The sequence below is a fragment of the Lepidochelys olivacea genome, assembly GCF_965140295.1.
Source record: "Lepidochelys olivacea isolate rLepOli2 genome assembly, chromosome: 2".
NCBI lineage: Eukaryota > Metazoa > Chordata > Testudines > Cheloniidae > Lepidochelys > Lepidochelys olivacea.
In genome coordinates, this window is record NC_140412.1 from 172,539,972 (window position 1) to 172,559,665 (window position 19,694).

The 19,694-nt window shown below is 46.4% G+C and overlaps 2 protein-coding genes across 2 annotated transcripts in view; one reads left to right on the forward strand and one right to left on the reverse strand.

The window, feature by feature from the left end:
* Positions 1 to 1,862: 1,862 nt before the first annotated feature.
* Positions 1,863 to 8,832, reverse strand: LOC311516077 (uncharacterized protein). Its single transcript, XM_084619736.1, has 3 exons — positions 8,687 to 8,832; positions 3,881 to 4,283; positions 1,863 to 3,228 (listed from the first exon to the last, which is right to left on the reverse strand). The coding sequence occupies exons 2-3, from the start codon at positions 4,068 to 4,070 to the stop codon at positions 2,783 to 2,785; spliced, it is 636 nt and encodes a 211-aa protein (XP_084475862.1). The 5' UTR covers positions 4,071 to 4,283; positions 8,687 to 8,832; the 3' UTR covers positions 1,863 to 2,782.
* Positions 8,833 to 8,974: 142 nt separating this feature from the next.
* The window catches only part of EZH2 (enhancer of zeste 2 polycomb repressive complex 2 subunit), a 150,841-nt gene continuing 140,121 nt past the window's right edge, over positions 8,975 to 19,694 (forward strand). The window contains exon 1 of the mRNA XM_084619735.1: positions 8,975 to 8,993. The gene's annotated coding sequence lies outside the window, so the exon portion shown is untranslated. The remainder of the gene's footprint in view (positions 8,994 to 19,694) is intronic.

Below are 19,694 nucleotides of genomic sequence, written 5' to 3' on the forward strand. Positions count from 1 at the left end.
TATGGGCAGCTATCCCACAGAGCACCTTTTCCCATTCTGGTGCTGTAGCTTGTGGGAAGGGTGCGGGGGGTGCGGGGCATTCTGGGTCCTGTCCCAATGCTCTGTGATGCATCGGTTTGCATCCCAGCAATCCCTATGCTTCCATCCACATTTGGCGCCATCTTTCAACGTTTTTTGTACTGCGCGCTCTGTCTTCCCTTTCGGTCTGCGGGAATGGAGCCCGAACTGCTGACGAGTATACTGACGAGTCTCGCCAGCACATCATGTTTGGCAGTCGAGTTACTCCTTATGATCCAAAGTGACAGTGAGGGCTCCAACGATGATATCGACTCGAGTAACGCATATGACACGAGTTTGCTTGTGGCATTCACGGACATGCTCACCACCGTGGAATGGCGCTTTGGGGCTCAGGAAACAAACACTAAATGGTGGGATCACATCGTCGTGCAAGTCTGGATAATGAGCAATGGCTGCAGAACTTTTGGATGAGAAAAGCCACTTTCATGGGACTGTGTGAGGAGCTCGCCCCCACCCTTTGGTGCAAGGACACGAGATTGAGAGCTGCCCTGACGGTGGAGAAGCGGGTGGCTATTGCAGTCTGGAAGCTGGCAACTCCAGACAGCTATCAATCGGTCGCTAACCAGTTTGGAGTGGGAAAGTCGACCGTTGGAATCATGTTGATGCAAGTTTGCAGGGCCATTAATCGCATCCTGCTCAGAAGAACCGTGACTCTGGGTAACGTGCATGACATTGTGGATGGCTTTGCACAAATGGGTTTCCCTAACTGTGGAGGGCAATAGATGGCACACATATTCCAATTCTGGCACCAGCCCACCTAGCCTTCGAGTACGTTAATCGGAAGGGGTATTTCTCTATGATTCTCCAGGCGCTTGTGCATCACCGTGGGCGTTTCATTGACATTAACGCAGGCTGGCGCGGAAAGGCGCATGATGCACGCATCTTCTGGAACACTGGCCTGTTCAGGAAGTTGCAAGCCAGGACTTTTTTCCCAGACCAGAAGATCACCATGGGGGAAGTCGAAATGCCCATTGTGATCCTTTGAGACCCCGCTTACCCTTTAATGCCATGGTTCATGAAACCCTACACAGGGAGCCTTGACAGCAGCAAGGAGTGGTTCACCAACAGGCTGAACCAGTGGAGAATGACTGTAGAGTGTGCTTTTGGCCATTTAAAGGGCCGCTGGTGCTCTCTGTATGGGAAGCTGGACCTGGCTGATGACAGCATCCCCGCGGTTATATCCGCGTGCTGTACCCTCCATAACATTTGTAAAGGGAAGGGTGAATGATTCATTCAGGCATGGAACTCGGAGGTTCAACACCTGGAGGCTGAATTTGAACAGCCAGAGAACAGGGCTATTAGAGGTGCCCAGCGCAGGGCTGCAAGGATTAGGGTTGCCTTGAGGGAGCAATTTGAGGCTGAAAGCCACCAGTAACGTCTGGTGCCCTGCACGGGAGTGAAGTGCAGTAGTTCCAATGTTAGTAGGAATCTGTGTTTGCTACGCTGACTTCCAATGCCTGTTTCTTTTCTGGGCTAAGGTATCTTTTCCTTTATGCAATAATAAAGAATGTTTTCAAAGCCAAAAAGTCCATTTCTTGAAAAGAAACACAACTGCTTGGGAAACAGGGCAAGGGGGAGGGGTGGGGAATGGTAGAATCACAGATTTGCATATGTCCTGTTATCATACTCAGCCTTCCTGTCTGCAATGGTGTGCAATGAGTGCTGCACTTCAGGATGGCTATACTGCATAGTGATGTTATACCAATAAAATAAAAACCAGCAGGATCTTATTAAAGGGGAAAAGGCAAAATACCACATTTATTGTGAATACAGAAAGAATCATAGTAAGCAGTTAGTTATAGCTATAACATTCCATTCAATTTCATATTTATTCACACATTCATTCATATACACACACACACATACAGGTTCTGCAAGGTTGTTATCATAGTTACCAGCCTTAGAGTTGCTCATGCCAAGCCACTGGCCAGGTGGCCTGGACATGAGGAGGCAGCAGGGCCTTGTCAGATGCTCATCTGATGCTCCTGGAAGTTGGTTTGCAGAATCAGACCCCAAAGTTCTCACTTTCCAGAGTCCATTTTTATAGGAATTTCTTCCTATGCCCGTCTATGGGAATTGCTTCATCATGCTGTTGCTGAATCAATCAGCAGATGGCACATTCCTGACGGCTCCGTGCTGCCAGATGTTATCTTGTTCTTTGGTTCTCCCATTCTTGAGGCTGTTGGGTGGATTCCAGTCTGCCCTCTGGGGGGGGGGGGTCCTCTGGTTATTTCCACTTGTCGCCTTCTTCAGCCAATGACATTGGATTCTTAGGCTGGCACCTCCCTGATCATTCAGTTATTATCCACACTAAGCATCCATCCACATACATCCTCTGTCTCTATTTTAATCACAATTGTTAACAAAGCGAGATGAATATAACAAAAGGGCGGGGAGTCTCTGGGTGCTGTTTCTGTTGTTACAGAGTATTGCTTTGAGTCTCTCTCTGTGTGAGTAGTTGTTGTTACAAAGAATTGCTTTGAGAACAGACTCTGTCTTAGAATGTACTAATACAATTAGCAGCTTTCAATTTTCACACCTAGAGGGAGAGAAACAGTACTAAAAACCAAGAGACCTCTTAATTAGTAATACCCTGGAATTTAAACTATGGGGAATCAAACTCATTTGTGATTTTAATACAGAACTTCTTTAATATGATCCAACAGTGATGGGGGTTGAGTGCCGTGGGTAAGAGTCATAGTTTTCAGGGCTGGGTGGTGGAAGCTACAGGTGTTGGAGGCAGCTGATGGCGGTAAGAACCTGGATGCCGGGGAAAGTGGGTTCGAGGTGACATGGGGGCACAAGGGAAAGAGTTTTGGAGCAAGGGCTGCAAGGGGGCGGGGCGGGCACGGTAGTGCTCCACCTGCATGGCTACAAGCGCCTGGATAGAGTCCGCTTGGCGCTCCATTATGCTTATCAGCCAATCTGTGTTTTGCTGCCAGAGCACCACGCTTTTGTGCGGGCACTCCTCATTCTGCTGGTGTATCCTCCTTTCACTGTCCTGCCACTCCTGCACTTTTTGATTTTCATTACTTGAATGCTGCATTACTTCATGCAACATGTCTTCCTTGCTTCTACGTGGCCTCTTTCTGATTCTTTGGAGTCTTTTGGCCGGTGATAAAACAGACGGCTGAGATCTCAAGGTTGCATCTGTAAAGGCAAAATGCAACACTTAACAGAGGCAGCATTGTTCACACCAGACAGAGCAACGATTCCCCCGTAGTTAAGGGCAAGCACAGTCTACACAATAGCATAATTTTCCTGTCTCAAAGCGAGTGCACATAACCCACGGGAGCCCCACAATGGTGAGTAAGCACAGGGTCAAGCATGACTGATTGTTTCACAGCTGTACTATCTTTGGGGAGAGCCAGCAGTGGCAGGGGGCCCCTATACTGAACACTGTCCCCACATTTTCCACCAGAGTTCATCCTAGCAGATATCTCGCTGCTGAGGGTGACCTGGGAAGCAAGTGAGGGTCTTCTAATACAATGCAGCTTCCGCCCTGGCCCATATGCAGCTTTCCTGTGTGCAGCAATGGTCCCTCCCACCCCTCACGGCACAGTGGCATGGACAAGTTAGCCTGACTGGGACAAGGACCACAGTGGCTCTCCCGAGAAACCTGCACAAGCACATTGTCCAAGTTCTGGATGAGACCTCTGAAGAGATCAGTGAGGCCGATTACCACGATGTGAGAGAGCATATCAACGCCCTATTCCACATCTAGGCACGCATGCAGCCCTAACCCTCCTTGCCCCAAGAGCCCGCACCAAATAACTTGCTTCCCCAAATAAAAGCCGCTTACCGGGAACCTCCTGTGGTGTTTGTCCTTCCCCAAGCACCGGCCGTTGCGAGTGGCTACCTTTCTCCTGGCTTGAGAACAGCTCCTGGCTGCATGCTTCTAGGGATTCCGGGGTGTCTTCCTCCGCCTCAGCACCCTCGCTCCTGCTTTGCTCCTCCTCCTGCCTTGTTGAACTGGGCTTTAAAGTGTCCATGGTGGTACTCAGAGTGGAGGTGGGGTCACCCCCAAGTGTCGCGTCCAGCTCTTTGTAGAAACAGCAGGTCGCAGGGGCAGCACCAGAGCGGCTGTTTGCCTTGAGGGCTTTGCTGTAGGCATTCCGCAGTGTTAACTACTTGATTGCTGATTGTATTGGTTGTAATGGGGCAGGAGGATGGCAGTGAAGCCCATGCAGAGTGCAAATTGGGAGCTGCTAAAAGAAAGAAAGAGAGAAAGAGAGAAAGAGAGAAAGAAAAAGAAAGATGGGAACAGGGAGAAAGAAGAAGGGAGGAAATAGCAGAAATTATCAGAGAAATATAGAATCATAGAAATGTAAGGCTGGTGGCTCTAAAGAGGAACGATAGTGGAGGTTTCAAAGAGGCACTTAAACTGTTTTAATAACTAAAAGTTTAGTTACTACAAAAAGGCCACATACTACCCACGATCTTTGTGCAAACCTCACAGGGACCCCAATCAGCAGTTTGCTGTGGACTCAGAGCAGTGCAGTATGTGTTCCTACACTGGACCATTATTGAAAATGGAATTCAGCTCTCCTTCCATACAGGAGTTTGATTCCCCAGGCCTAGAAAGAACTCGGAGAGAGCAAGAGAGAGGAGGAATCCTCAGTGGAAGTCCCTGGCTGGTTCACAAAAAATAGTGTTTTGCAGACAGCACATGCATTGAGAGTGAAATTCAGCGCTCTACAAAGGAACCACACACAGTGTGCTGGTGTGCTGCACAGGGGTGAATGTTTGATCATTTGTACACTATCTTTACTGCCATTATCTGCTCTATTTTAGTCACTTGTTTTTCACTCCCTTAAAAAGTATTTACTTAATTTTAACATATGTGATTGTTTTTTCTCTCTTTTGTTAAGAACAGGGATTTATTTTTCTAATTATTTTGGCATTTATGGTTACCAATCACAATCATGTACGTAACTCACTAACATTTGACTCCATCATTACTATTACTATCGGACTTGGAAGGAACTGCAATTATTTTCATACCAATTTTGTTATTTTAAAGATATAATTAAAATACAATTTGAAAATAAGCAACCTTCATCTGCACAGTGTCTAAAGTTATGTGTTTAGGTCACTTGTTTTTTAAACTGGCACTGCTAAGGTGAGTACACACTAAATTTACACTCTAGAAGGATACTATTATTTGATTTCAAGTATCAGGGGGTAGCCGTGTTAGTCTGTATCCACAAAAACAACAAGGAGTCCGGTGGCACCTTAAAGACTAACAGCTTTATTTGAGCATAAGCTTTCATGGGTAAAAACCTCACTTCTTCAGATATATGGAGTGAAAATTACAGATGCAGAGATAAATATACGGGCACATGAAGAGAAGGGAGTTACCTCACAAGTGGAGAACCAGTGCTGACAGGGCCAATATGATCAGGGTGGATGAGTCCACTCCCAATAACAGATGAGGAGGTGTCAATTCCAGGAGAGGCAAAGTTGCTTTTGTAATGAGCCAGCCACTCCCCGTCCCTATTCAAGCCCAAATTAATGGTGTTAAATTTGCAAATGAATTTTAGTTCTGCTGTTTCTCTTTGAAGTCTGTTTCTGAAGTTTTTTTGTTCAAGTATAGCTACTTTCAAATCTGTTATGCAATGTCCAGGAAGATTGAAGTGTTCTTCCACTGGCTTTTGTATGTTACCATTCCTGATGTCCGATTTGTGTCCATTTATTCTTTTACGTAGGGACTGTCCAGTTTGGCCAATGTACATGGCAGAGGGGTATTGCTGGAACATGATGGCATATATCACATTAGTAGACGTGCAGTTGAATGAGCCTCTGATGGTGTGGCTGACGTGGTTGGGTCCTCTGATGGTGTCGCTAGAGTAGATATGGGGACAAAGTAGGCATTGAGGTTTGCTACAGGGATTGGTTTCTGGGTTAGTGTTTCTGTGGTGTGGTGTGTAGTTGCTGGTGAGTATTTGCTTACAGACAGCCCCCCAACCTGAAGCAAATACTCACCAGCAACTACACACCACACCACAGAAACACTAATTCCATATCCCCCCCGGCTGCTCCATATCACCTCCCGGCGAGACGCATCCCGCACCCAGTGCTGTGCGTAGAACCAGCCCCTGGTCGGAGCACTCAGCTCACTAACAGGTTCCTTCTTTCCCCCACTGCCTCTGGCTGGGCCAGTGTCCCGGGAAAGCCCAAGATCCTCCAGTCCAGGGCACTGGCCAGGAGGAGCCAAGTCCTGCATCTGCCAAAGCCCCGCACAGTGCTGGCACAGGGAAGCCTCTCCATCCCTCAGTGGCTGGGTTGGAGAGGGGACTAAGGAAACGTTGAGGTGGTATAGCCCCCCCTGTGCTACCCCTCTTTGTAAAATTATAATGTGGTATGAAACTGTCCCCCCACCCCCACCCCACCTGTCCTCCCTAAATGGTGCCCCTGAGAGGCAGTAGCTGGGTTGATGGAAGAATTCGTCCAATGACCTAGCCACATCTACACTGGGCATTAGGTCAACCTAATTAGAGTGCTCATGGGTGTACATTTTTCACACCCCTGCGCGACCTAGTTAGGCCAATCTAATTTTTCCATGTAGACCAGGCCAAAGGAGGTCAGTATCATTTCCATTTTACAAATGGGGATTCTGAGGCATGTAGTGTTGAAGTGACTTGTCCAAGGTCAGTTCAGTGCTCTGTCTGGTATACCACTCTGAAAATAATGTAGAGAGGAGATAGGAAATAGGCAATAGGAAACTATTGGAAGGAGGAAGTGTGTGTGTGGGGGGCATAAAACCTTCTGCTTTGATTGAGCTGGTGTTACGTTGACCTTCTTCTCAAGACAATCCGCCTGTGAAAGCATAGTTGTTAAGGCTATAGGAAAAGCTTGAAGTGAGGGGAGGGGTTTGAAAATATGGGCTTCAAGAGACCCACTGTAGGGACCTACCATCAAAGAAATAGTTGAGGGTGATAAGAAGCAAGGGTGGAACACGCAAACAGAAAATGAATACCACTGGGGACTCCGCCCTGGTGGTTGTCTGATATGTTAATAAACTAGAATATCTGAATAATGTATCCCAAGGAAAGTCCTAAATTCAGCTCTCCTGAATGGCCTTACCAGGTTTAAGGGAGATGAATGTCATACTTAGGGTATGTCTTCACTTGCAACGAGTGCTGCCGCGGCAGCACTTTACCATGGCTGCGTAGTCGCGGCACCAGCAAAAACCCGCCCCCACGAGGGGAGCAGCTCCCAGCACTGGTGCACCGTCTACACTGCCACTTTACAGTGCTGAAACTTGCAGCACGCGGGGGTGTTTTTTCACTCCCCTGAGAGAGAAAGTTGCAGAGCTTTAAAGTGTCAGTGTGGACAAGGCCTTAGTCATCTGTACTTTATTATTCGGCCTCGGGAAAGCATATTATCAGGACAGACTCTTTGACTACATCTGGTGAATGACCTCTCCTTCTTCCGCTGCCCCCAACGACAATTAATCCCTTCAGCTGCCTTTGTATACATACCCCTGAAAGACAGTGACCATATTTTATGGTCATAATGGTTGGATGAAAAACACTGGTGCACCAATGTCCTGCTGAAGTAAATAGTAGGTACAGGGTTCACAGATATACTGGACAGGGAGACATAGCCCACACTGAGGTAAGGTAAGGTTTTTGGTTTTTTTGTTTTTATTATTATTTTTATTTTTTTCTTGAACACATTTAAGTGACCTTTCATGGATGCATGTTCATTTTGGGGGATCAAGGGTTAACAAAAAAAACCAAAAACCCAACATCATTCAACTTAGTATCTAAAAGGAAGAGGAGCCATCAGAAAATGTGGGAACACAAAAGCAGTAGACATTTAAGATGATCAAAATGGAGAAAATAGAATTAACTTTGCACAGAGATATTGCTGTACTTGTGTTTTATTCATTACTTTCTCCTGTGATCATCCAACCTTATGCTTTCAATATACATGAGTGTTTCTCAAACTGGGGTCCCCAAGGGAACTCCAGGGCGTCTACAGACACCACTGATCAATTCCTCCTTCTCCCTCCCTCGACTCCTCCACCTCCCTCTTTCTCCCAGAGCCTACTGAAGCCAAACTGAGAGATTTTAGGTCGGGGTGGGCAAACTTTTTGGCCCTAGGGCCACATCGGGGTTGCAAAAGTGTATGGAGGGCCAGGTAGGGAAGGCTGTGCCCCCGCAAAGAGCCTGGCCCCAGCCCCCTATCCACCCCCTCCCACTTCCCAACCCCTAACTGCCCCTGTCAGAACCCCCGACGCATCCAACCCCCCCTGCTCCTTGTCCCCTGACTGCCCACTCCCGAGATCCCCCCGCCCCAACCGCCCCCCCCGGGACTCCATCCCCTATCCAACCCCTCAGCTCCCTGTCCCCTGACTGCCCCCCAGGATCCCTTATCCCTTATCCAACCCCCCGCTCCCCACCCCCTTACCATGCCTCTCAGAGCGGCAGGACAGGCTTTTTAGAAAGCCTGGGAGGTGGGCGGGCGCAAGCCCCACTGCCTGCACGGGCGTTGTAGCTGTGGGGGTGGGAGGGAAGCAGGGGAGGGGCCGGGGGCTAGCCTGCCCAGCCGAGAGCTCAAGGGCCAGGCAGGACGGTCCTGCGGGCCATAGTTTGCCCACCTCTATTTTAGGTGCTAAAAGTCCAGCGGTACAGCAGGACTAAGGCAGGCTCCCTGCCTGCCCTGACTCCGAGTGAGTCCTGGAAGTGGCGGGCATGTCCCTGCGGACCCTGGGGGGAGTGGGCTCTCCACGCACTGCCCCCGCCCCGAGCGCAGACTCCACAGTTCCCATTGGCCGGGAACTGCAGCCAGTGGGAGTTGTGGGGGCAGTTCCTACGGGCAGGGGCAGCGCACAGAGACCTCCTGGCCCCCCTGCCTAGGAGCCACGGCCAGAGAGATGTGCTAGTCACTTTTGGGAGCCACCTGAGGTAAGCACCACTCGGCGGGAGTCCGCACCCCATCCCTCACCCCAACCCCCTGCCCCAGCTCTTCCTGCACCCAAACTCCCTCCCAGACCTGCACCCTTCCTGCACCCACACCCAAACTGCCTCCCAGAGGTCGCACCCCCTCCTGTACCCCAAACCGCTACCCCAGCCTTGTGAAAGTGAATGAGGGTGGGGGAGAGTGAGTGATGGAGGGATGAAGTGAGCAGGGGGCAGGAAGAATTGAGGTGGGGCCTTGGGGCAAGGGGTGGAGTGGAGGCAGGACTTGGGGCTGAATGGGGGGGGCAGTTGGGGGGTCCCCAACATTTTAAAATAAAAATGGGGGTCCTCGGGTTTGAGAACCACTGATATACATCACATCATTGAAAATGCCAAGCATCAAAAGCAAAAGACTAGTCAAGTGAAGCAGTGGGAGTGGAGAAAGAACAAAGAAATCTGTAACTGACTGTGATCAATTAATTATAATTTCCACTGCAATCGGACCAGCCAGAAGGTACAGTGGTCACACTAAGTATATATAGTCCTGAAATTATTATATTTTTATCTTATGGTAGTTTTTCAGATAGCCAATTTAGATTATAATATCTTTATATCATTCATTTCAAATGTAATATAATAAATATATTTAAAATGTAAATGCATTTATTTTCATGTGAAGTCCTAGGTTTGCGATAACTGGCTGTGCTGCATTATGGGTAAGTGATATGTAAATTAGCACAGCAAAGTACAAATGTAAGATTGCAAAAGAGGGGCTCAAATTCATGCCTTTAGGCTTTTAAATTCAGTGAAGCAACCTAATTTCAATTATAGAGACACTAAAGGGTGTTGCTCCCAGACTGTCTGAAAAATATAGTTTTTTACCTAACAAATGAAAAGTTTAGAATCAATCATATGTGGATTAACACAGCCGAAAGTTTGCACTTCTGCATTCAGGAGACATCCAGGGACATATACATATTGTGCATCTTATAACACAGCAAATTCCTTTGTTTATACAGAGCAGGAGAAGCGTAGGGGAAGCTTTTCACCAGGAATTGCTTACTGCTGTACAACTGATCAGCATGTGAACTGAGGAGGAGGGGAGAAGGATAATAATGTCTCTAAAAAGAAAAGGAGGACTTGTGGCACCTTAGAGACTAACCAATTTATTAGAGCATAAGCTTTCGTGAGCTACAGCTCACTTCCTCAGATGCATATCGTGGAAACTGCAGCAGGCTTTATATATACACAGAGAATATGAAACAATACCTATTCCCACCCCACTGTCCTGCTGGTAATAGCTTATCTAAAGTGATTTCCAGCACAAATCCAGGTTTTCTCACCCTCCACCCCCCCACACAAATTCACTCTCCTTGCTGGCAGGAGAGTGAATTTGTGTGGGGGGGTGGAGGGTGAGAAAACCTGGATTTGTGCTGGAAATCACTTTAGATAAGCTATTACCAGCAGGACAGTGGGGTGGGAATAGGTATTGTTTCATATTCTCTGTGTATATATAAAGCCTGCTGCAGTTTCCACGATATGCATCTGAGGAAGTGAGCTGTAGCTCACGAAAGCTTATGCTCTAATAAATTGGTTAGTCTCTAAGGTGCCACAAGTCCTCCTTTTCTTTTTGCGAATACAGACTAACACGGCTGCTACTCTGAAACCTGAATAATGTCTCTGGCTCCGACAGAATTCATCCCCTCTCTGGCTATTGGAAAGCCATTCCTGCCAGGCATAATTTCAATCTCTGGTTAATAAAGTGTTAGTCTGTATTCGCAAAAAGAAAAGGAGGACTTGTGGCACCTTAGAGACTAACCAATTTATTTGAGCATAAGCTTTTGTGAGCTACAGCAGCCGATGAAGTGAGCTGTAGCTCAGGAAAGCTTATGCTCAAATAAATTGGTTAGTCTCTAAGGTGCCACAAGTCCTCCTTTTCTTTTTGGTTAATAAAGATGCTTCAAAGTAGCACTTTTAAAATTATTTATTTTGCTACTGGAGTAAGCCAAATTGCATCAAAAATAATATTTAGAGAGCTCTTTTAAGGGAGGACACCCCCAAGTCTATTGCCTAAGGGACATGATAACAGTTTTCAAGTACATAAAAGGTTGGTATGAGGAGGAGGGAGAAAATTTATTCTTTTTAACCTCTGAGGATAGGGCAAGAAGCAATGGGCTTAAATTGCAGCAAGGGCGGTTTAGGTTGGACATTAGGAAAAACTTCCTAACTCTCAGGTTATAATTGCCTAGGGAGGTTGTAGAATCGCTGTTATTGCAGATTTTTAAGAGGAGACAAACACCTGCTAGGAATGGTCTAGATAATATTTAGGGTATGTCTATACTGACACTCCCAGCAAAACTTTTGTCATTCGGGGTGTTAAAAAATCACACACTCCCTGAACAACAAAAGTTTTACCAATTAAAAGCACTGGTTTGAACAGCTTTTTGTCAGCTGGAGCGCTTTCCTGCCAACAAAGCCGGTGCCGCTCGTGGGGGGGTGGAAATTTTTTGTCGGCAGGAGGGAGCGGCATGGCTGTAGCAGCACAGCCATGTCACTAAAAGCCTCATAGTGTAGCCATCGCCTTAGTCCTGCCTTGACTGCAGGGGACTGGACTAGATGACCTCTCAAGGTCCCTTCCAGTCTTACGATTCTATGTTTAGTCCCTCAGCCGTTGGACGTTACTCAGTTTGAACCCTCTTGCTGCGATGCAAATCCTTCTATTTGTCATTCTCCCAGTGCTTCCAGAAAACACCACTCTGGCAGTTAGGTGAATTTTGACAGGATCTCCTAAATCCCAAACAATCTTCATTCTTTCTTATATGGAACTTTATTTTAGTTGCAAGCTCAAATCAAAACAAAGCCGTTTGGTTTTACGCAAACCTATTTATTTTTTTTAAAAAGAGCCAGGTTCTAATCTCAGTTACATCAGAGAATCTCCACAGAATTCAGTGGAGTTATTTTGGATTTACAACAGTGTAACTGAGATCAGAATTTAACCCAAAAATATTTGAAATATTTCTTTAAGCTTCTTACAAGACACTCTGCCCCTTGGACTCCTCATCTCTTCTTTGTGCTGGAATAGGTTCATATCATATAGGCTCATATAAACCTGCCTTTTTCACTTGAAAAGAAAACAAACAAAAATATGTTTGAGAGGAAAAAGCTGTGCAGCTTGTGTATAGGCTCATCTAGCTAAATCCCTCTCCCTTTCAGATGCTTGTTTCAGGACTCAGTCCTTGAAAGATGCCAAGTGCCCCCAATTCTCCTCAAAGTCAGCTGGGATTGAGAGTTCTCAGCATCTTGCAAGGTTGGACCCTCAATCAGTAGACTTTAGAGCAACACCCCGTCCTCAAAGCAAAATGCTCCCACAGTCCAATTTTCCTCTTTCACTCATCAAGTCCCTGACCCATTCATCCCAAAATTGTTCCCCGTTTTCTCTCCTACTTCACTACATCCCCACCCACCTTTGTTCATTGTCATTAATCCTTAATACTATCTGCCTACCTTAGATTGCAAACATTTTAGGGAGGAGACATTGTCCTCTTATGTGGCAGGAGCCAATTTCAGCCCTGAAGAAAGCAAATTTGACCTCAATGGGTTGTATTTGTATCTAATATTTCCAAGGTCTGTGGTGTGCCTGATGGGTGTAAAACCTATGGTGCTATACCTATGGTGCTAGCCCAAATAAGTACATTCACAAATTAAGTTCTTGTACTATCAAGCCAAATAGGCTCAGAACTAAAACTGGCTGAAAAATTTCCAGTGGAACAATCTTCCATCAGAAAATGCCATTGCCTTAAAATCCAAACTGTCTGTGGGACAGTGTTGATTTCAACAAATTTTTCTTTTGAGAAAGAACATTGAAATGCAGTTTCAAATCTTTCAACCGTATCAGAATAAAACATTTTGATTTTTTATTTGAAATTAATTCATATTGTGAGGTTTATTTTATTTTATGTTATATGGTCAATTATATTATTTAAAATAAAAATGGAACAAAACATTTGTATTTGATTAAATTGAATGTTTCAATGGACCTAAAACAATCTTTCCCCCAAAATTTCATTTAATGGAAAATTTCAAAATCAGAACAAAACAAATGTCGAAATTGCAGAATTTCCATTTCCTGCACAGCTCTACTTAGAAATAGTCTCGCTCCCTGCCTCCACTCTTGGTACCTGTAAATTCCTTTAAAGAGCTCGTAACAGGAGCCTTCCTTCTCTTTCTTCCACCCTATAACCTCAACTTTCTATCCAATCCAGTCCTGAAACTGCCAGTTCTTCTATCCACCATCTTTCTGCTGAGCTAGGCCATTCCAGTTAGTGGTAACACAATGTTTTTTTGCTTGGAGGAAGAGGCAACCCAAAAAGCAAATTAGATTCAGGGTGGCCTTGATCTAGAAAACTATTAGGCTTTGTGGAAGGTGACTATGCTGTTTCCCTAGGGGAGCAAGTCTGCTGCCTTCATGTGACACCCCCCATGAGGAACGAAAAGCAAACCAAAAATACACAAAATGCAAAATCAGAGCTAAAGGATCTCTTTATCTAGTTCTGATACTTATGCTAGATCAGTGTTTCTCAACCTTTTTGATACCAGGGACCGGTTTGCTGCCTTTTTAAATTGTGTCAGAGAAATCTCAGCGACTGGCGCCAGTTCACAGGCGGTCATTGAGAAACACTGTACTAGATGATACTATAGATATTTTTCCAACAGTTCAAGTATTATTATTAGTAGTAGTTGTAAATGATGATTTAGTTGGGGATTGGTCCTGCTTTGAGCAGGGGGTTGGATAGATGACCTCCTGAGGTCTCTTCCAACCCTAATATTCTATGATTCTATTAAATGCATTTCTCAAAGCACTCATCCCCATAGCACTGAATCATTAATGGGCATGCAGCATACTCCAGAATGCCACAGATTTAGAAGGTGATCGGATACCGTGATGATGAGATGATGAAGCCATTGCATTTTCTGAGGGAAGTGGAGTTTGGAAAGAAAAATGTCCATAGTGTGAAAGTCCTACAGCCTCTGTTTGGACCAGCTAAAAGTTCCCAGTCACTGGCGATGGGGAGTCATGAACTCTCTTGCCATAGCTACAGCAAGGTGGGTTGAGGGAAGTCCTATAGCTGAATGCCTAGGGCACTTTCACTGTGCACAATGGTGGCAGAGACATTGGAAGTATTATCCTCCCCCAGCCTGGCACAAGGGGCATCTTATTGGATTTGGAAACTACACAGTGGTACTAAATTCAGCCAAGTTTGTGCAGTCACAATGAAAAGCAAACTTTTAGAGGACAAAATTAATTGAGCCTTAGTGATAATGCTCTTTCCCTCTCCTTCCTCCCCCACCTGCAGTTGTAAATCCAGGTTCTCATATCCAAAACACAAAGCAAGTCCTGTTTAAATAGTCCATATTCTGTTCCATGCAGCCAAAAGCAATCAAAAGTTAACACTTCTAGCTGGTAGCCAACTTAAACTAAGAGTTTTTCCAACAGTCCAAGTATTATTATTAGTTTATGTCTGTATGTGTTTAATTAAACCATTGCCCAATATTTGTAAAGCCCAACCGTTGTTCTGTTTATGAATAAATGCTGACATTAAGGGAGAAAGAAAATGCAATGCTGAACATTTATCTAAGAAGCTCATTTGGATCATAAGGACAAATGGTAATTTTATTTTTTTCAGTATTTCGTGTACAGGTGGAAGCAAAAAGTAAGAAATTACTTTGTAGACTGCTTAGCTTTTACATGATCATTTGTGCTTTATGAGCCAGCATTTTCATGGTCTAAAACAAGAGAGCTATTCAGCACTGATAACTTAAGATCACAACTCTTCAGTGTCTGAAGCTGTTTGGAAAAGAGGGGAAAATAAGCTACTGTACCAAGGGATTCCATTTTGAATGGTTATTTTATTGTATTTTATTTGGCCTCTATTTTGGGTTCTGCTCAGTGTGTTCTATTGCTCGTCAATGAGCCTCCCACGAATACCATTGCATCATTGATTCTGTAGGCTTCTCTTTCCTTCCCCAGGGCCTATTAATAAGCATCTCTGAGTACCAGACACTTGTCCAGTGTTTTCTATAGTGATGGACTCAAGCCATGAATATCAGATTTTGAATTCAAACAGTCCCAGTTCAGTGATGTTCAGATGTAGGGGTTTGACAATGGCTGAACAGTTGCTGTTCTGTGGTTGCTGCCTATTACGCTAGTCATGTGTGTTCCACGACTATCCTGTCCTCCCCTAGTTAGCTTGTTTTACCCACCTGTTGTCTTGTTACTAAACTGTAAACTGTGTACAGCAGAGACAGCAGTTTTTTGGGGGTGAGTGGTTTTAGCCTGGATTCTCAAAGGGATTTAGGTTGAGCATTGCAGCACTTAATTTTTAGGTGCCTAGAAAAATCACAGCAACAACATTGTGCTTTCCAAAAGCAGCATGCTAGGTGGGGAACTGCCTAAGCTAGCCAGTGGGAGACAATCAGGGGTGTGCCTTAACCACTGGCCTATGGAATATTTTGATGGGGTGGAGGGATCTCCTAGTGAAGTTGTTCCACTTTAATTAAATGAATAATTAAATATTAATTGGGCTAGCAAAAGTCTGAATGACCTTATAGCCCAGTGTTTAGGGCACTGCACCTGTGAGAAGGCAAATCGTGGTTCAAATCCCTCCTCTGCCTGAGGAGGAGGGGAACCTGAACTGGGGGTGTCCCACATCCCAGGTGACTCCCCTAACTAGTCAGGTTATAAGAGTGGTTCCTCCACACCACCCTCTGGCTGTTTTGTATGAACTCACCTGAAGGGACTTGTCACACTGCCTGGTATGGGACAAAGCTACGTGTGCCAATCTCAGGTCAGACTGCCAGAATACAGGGCATGTATACCCCAGACTGGTGGTATACTCTACCACAAGATGTCACCAAGCCAGGAACACATTGTGCTTCCAAAATACTATACTAGTTATTGTGAAGCCACTGACAGTCCCCTTCAGGCCCTCTAGCCCCTCATGCACCACTCAGACAAACCAGATTTCTGTGATAAATGATTATTAAAACCAGAAATCACATATATTAGGTTCTTCCAGCTCCAGAGAGCCAGCCACTGACCCCAGGTCAGAGTATACTTCAGATTGTACCTCAAAAGCCAGTCCTTTAGTAAACTGAAAACTAAAGGTTTATTAATATAAAAAAGAGAAGAGAGTTATTAAAATGAATCCTGTACATCAGTGGTTCTCAAGCAGGGATACACATACCCCAGAGGAACGCAGAAGTCTTCCAGGGGGTACATCAATTCATCTAGATATTTGCTTAGTTTTACAACACTAAAAGCACTAGTGAAGTCAGTACAAACTAAATTTTCATACAGGCAATGACTTGTTTATACTGCTTTATATACAGTACTATACACTGAACTGTAAGTACAATAGTTATATTTCAATTGATTTATTTTATACTGATATGTTAAAAATGAGAAAGTAAGCAATTTTTCAGTACTAGTGTACTGTTACACTTTTGTATTTTTATGTCTGATTCTGTAAGCAAGTAGTTTTAAAATGAGGTGAAATTTGGGGGTACATGACAAATCAGACTCCTGAAAGGGGTACAGTAGTCTGGAAAGGTTGAGAACCGCTGCTATACGTTACTGTTGATTTCAGAGTCTGTAGATCAGGGTGACAGCAGTGATGTTAAATTTGCTAGCTTGCAATAAGTCTCCCTGCTCATCCCAAATATTGGGGTCCTTGGTCCATTGTTCAAAGCACAGAGTTAGAGTGGAAGATGTATATCATCTAGCCCAGCAGCATTTTCAAGGAAAATGTAATGCAGCCTGAGGCTTTATTATCTGTTCCACAGAGCCTAATCTGAGGTGGATATACCCTTTGAAGATAATGGAAATAGATCCTAAAAGTATTTGATTTCTGCAAGCCCAATTTAAGGTTAAAATTGGCTTCTGTTATAACCCCATTCTTGCAAACCATTACTCACCTGAGTGGCCCCATTCACTTCAAACAATATTAACTCTCTCTGACACTACCCACATACTGTATATTTAGGTTTGCATTTAATGATCTTAGTAGTAATCAAAATATTTGATGGGCATTGTGGGTGAGCTAATGTTGCTGTGGAGACCTTTTCATTTCCTGGATTTTATCAGTAAAATTATTGTTGCTTTCACACAGTTACTTGCATTTAATGACTACAGACTCTGCACCAGGAAAAAGGTGGGAGAGATTCTATAATCTATCCCCAGTTGTTTTCTACATAAACCCCATCAAGTAATTTTTATTTCTTCTTCGAGCAATTGTTCATGTCCATTCCAAGCAGATGTGTGCGTGCCGCGTGCACGCCAGCCGGAAGATTTTTCCCCCTAGCAGCGTCCGTAGGGTCGGCCTGGGCACCCCCCGGAGTGGCGCCTTCATGGCACCCAATATAGGGCCCTGCTCACCCCCCACCCCCTCAGTTCCTTCTTACCTCCTGTGACGGCTAGCTGGAACTTTGCTCGCTCTTACAGCAAGTGCCTTAGCAGAGTCTTTTGTTCCTAGAGCACATAGTTCAATAGTTGTTCTCCATAGTTATACTTTTTTCATATAGTTAGTAGTGGTTTGTTAGATAGTTCATTTTCCTCTTTGGAGGTATGCCTGGGTCTCCGGGGTTTAAACTCTGTGAGTCCTGTGGAAAGTTTATGCCCAAGAGTGATCCTCACTCGTCTTGCTTGCGGTGCCTCGGTGAGACTCACCAAAAAGACAAGTGCCGCATTTGCAAGGGTTTCTGCCCTTAAGGACAGAGAGCAGAGACTAAAACTCCTGCTCATGCAGGCAGCACTGAGACCACAATCCGACCCGGGACCCAAAGACCCAGGACCCAACGACCCGGTACCGATCACGTCCTTTTTGGTGCGCAGTGCTCCGGTGCCAACGGCGTGCAAAACAAGCCTGGCTAAAGACTCTAAAGCCCACCGGCACCGCCACAGCTCAGGCCATAGGGCGTCGGCCTCAGTTTGGCACCGCTCTCCATCTCTGGTGCCAATAAAGAAGAAGAGGCCGGTGAGGGACCAATCACCCCCCTTGAAACCTAAGGGGCCGGCGGCGTCCGCGAGTGGCTCGGGACACACCGCCTCCGCCTTGCTTCCACCCAGGGTTTCGTTGACTCCTGCCCCGGCCGGGATACCAGTTGAGTTCGAACCCTCCTCGGTCCCCAGACCATCTGGTGGACATACATCGTTCGTTGGCGACCCAGGGGACTGCTCCTCCGTGGTCTTCTTATTCGGAGACCTCGGAGTCGGAGGTGGACTCAGCTCAATCTAGCAGATCGCAGAGCAGAAGGTCCAGGTCCCGGTGCAGTCACCAACCATACCCGGCACCATGGCTGCAATAGTGGCAACCACCTGCTCAGTGGCCCTTCTGGACACCCTGGGCGTACCATCAGAACCAGGGTCGCGTCCACGGCCCACGCTCCAGAATGGTGTCGGTGTCTTTGGTGTCGTTCGTGCCACAGTCAGCGCCGGCACCTCTAATGACGGCGCCGCCCTTGGGGGGAGTGGCCCCGCTGATTCACATGGTTTCGGCACCGATACCTCAGCCAGCTTCGGCACCAGCTCTCCAGGTGACGGTACCGGTGGAAGCCTCAGCTCCGTCCCTACCGACCCCGGCGGTCTCGATCCCACTGGATTTGTCTGCACTGGCTGCGGTGCTGAGTTCTTCATCGATACCGGCTCCAAAGCCCAAGTACCGTGTGCCGAGGGACCCCAGGGGGGCCGAGGGCAGTGAACTGGGCCCACCTCCTGTTCTCTCTTCCTCGTCCTCACCCGATGAAGTGGTCACGGGGACTTTGATGGCCCCAGCTTTGGAGGATAACCGGGTTCTTCAACAGCTTTTGAGGTGGGCCGCCCAAAGCCTGGGGATTCAGGCGGAGGAGGTGGAAGAGGATATAGACCCTGTCATAGACATTCTGGCTCCCTCTGACCCATCCAGGGTTGCACTGCTACTTATCAAGTCGATAACCGAAACATCTAAGAACTGGTGGCAAACCCCTGCTTCTCTGGCACCTACGGCCAAGAAATCTGAGTGCTGCTACTTTGTTCCCTCTAGAGGGTATGAACATCTTTAACCCACCCTCCTCCGGACCCTTTGGTGGTTGACGCGGCCAATCAGAGAGAACGTCAAGGGTTTCAAAGATCCACCTCTAAAAACAGGGATGCCAAGAAACTGGACCTGTTTGGCCGAAAGGTCTACTCGACAGGAGGCCTACAACTTCGTATAGCCAACCAGCAGGCCATAGTAAGCCGCTACGGGCATAACACCTGCTCGTCGAAAGCTAAGTTTACAGAACTTCTGCCCCAGGAAGCTCCAGGGGAGTTCTCTGCACTCATGGAGGAGGGGAAATTGGTCTCCCGAGTGTCTTTGCAAGTGGCCTTGGGTGCTGCGGATGCAACCTCCCGCACTTCGGCCACATGCGTGGTTATGAGGAGAGGCTCCTGGCTACAGGTCTCTGGTCTTCCCCACGAGGTCCAGCAGACCATTCAAGACCTTCCCTTTGATGGTGTAGCTCTCTTCTCCAAGAAGACGGATAAGAGACTTCATGGCTTGAAGGACTCGAGGACTACCCTTCGTTCGCTGGGGCTTCACACGCCTGCTACCCAGCGCAGACATTTTAGGCCTCAACCTGCCCCTCATCCTTACCAACCCCAAAACCGCCAGGACGCTTCGCGTAGGCAGAACA

What these genes read in the sequence shown, in the direction of transcription:
- LOC311516077 (XM_084619736.1), bottom strand. Translation starts at nt 4,070, where the DNA reads ATGGACACTTTAAAGCCCAGTTCAACAAGGCAGGAGGAGGAGCAAAGC. An exon ending in AACACCACAGGAGGTTCCCG is followed by an intron (nt 3,229 to 3,880) that starts GTAAGCGGCTTT and finishes TTGCCTTTACAG; the next exon opens with ATGCAACCTTGAGATCTCAG.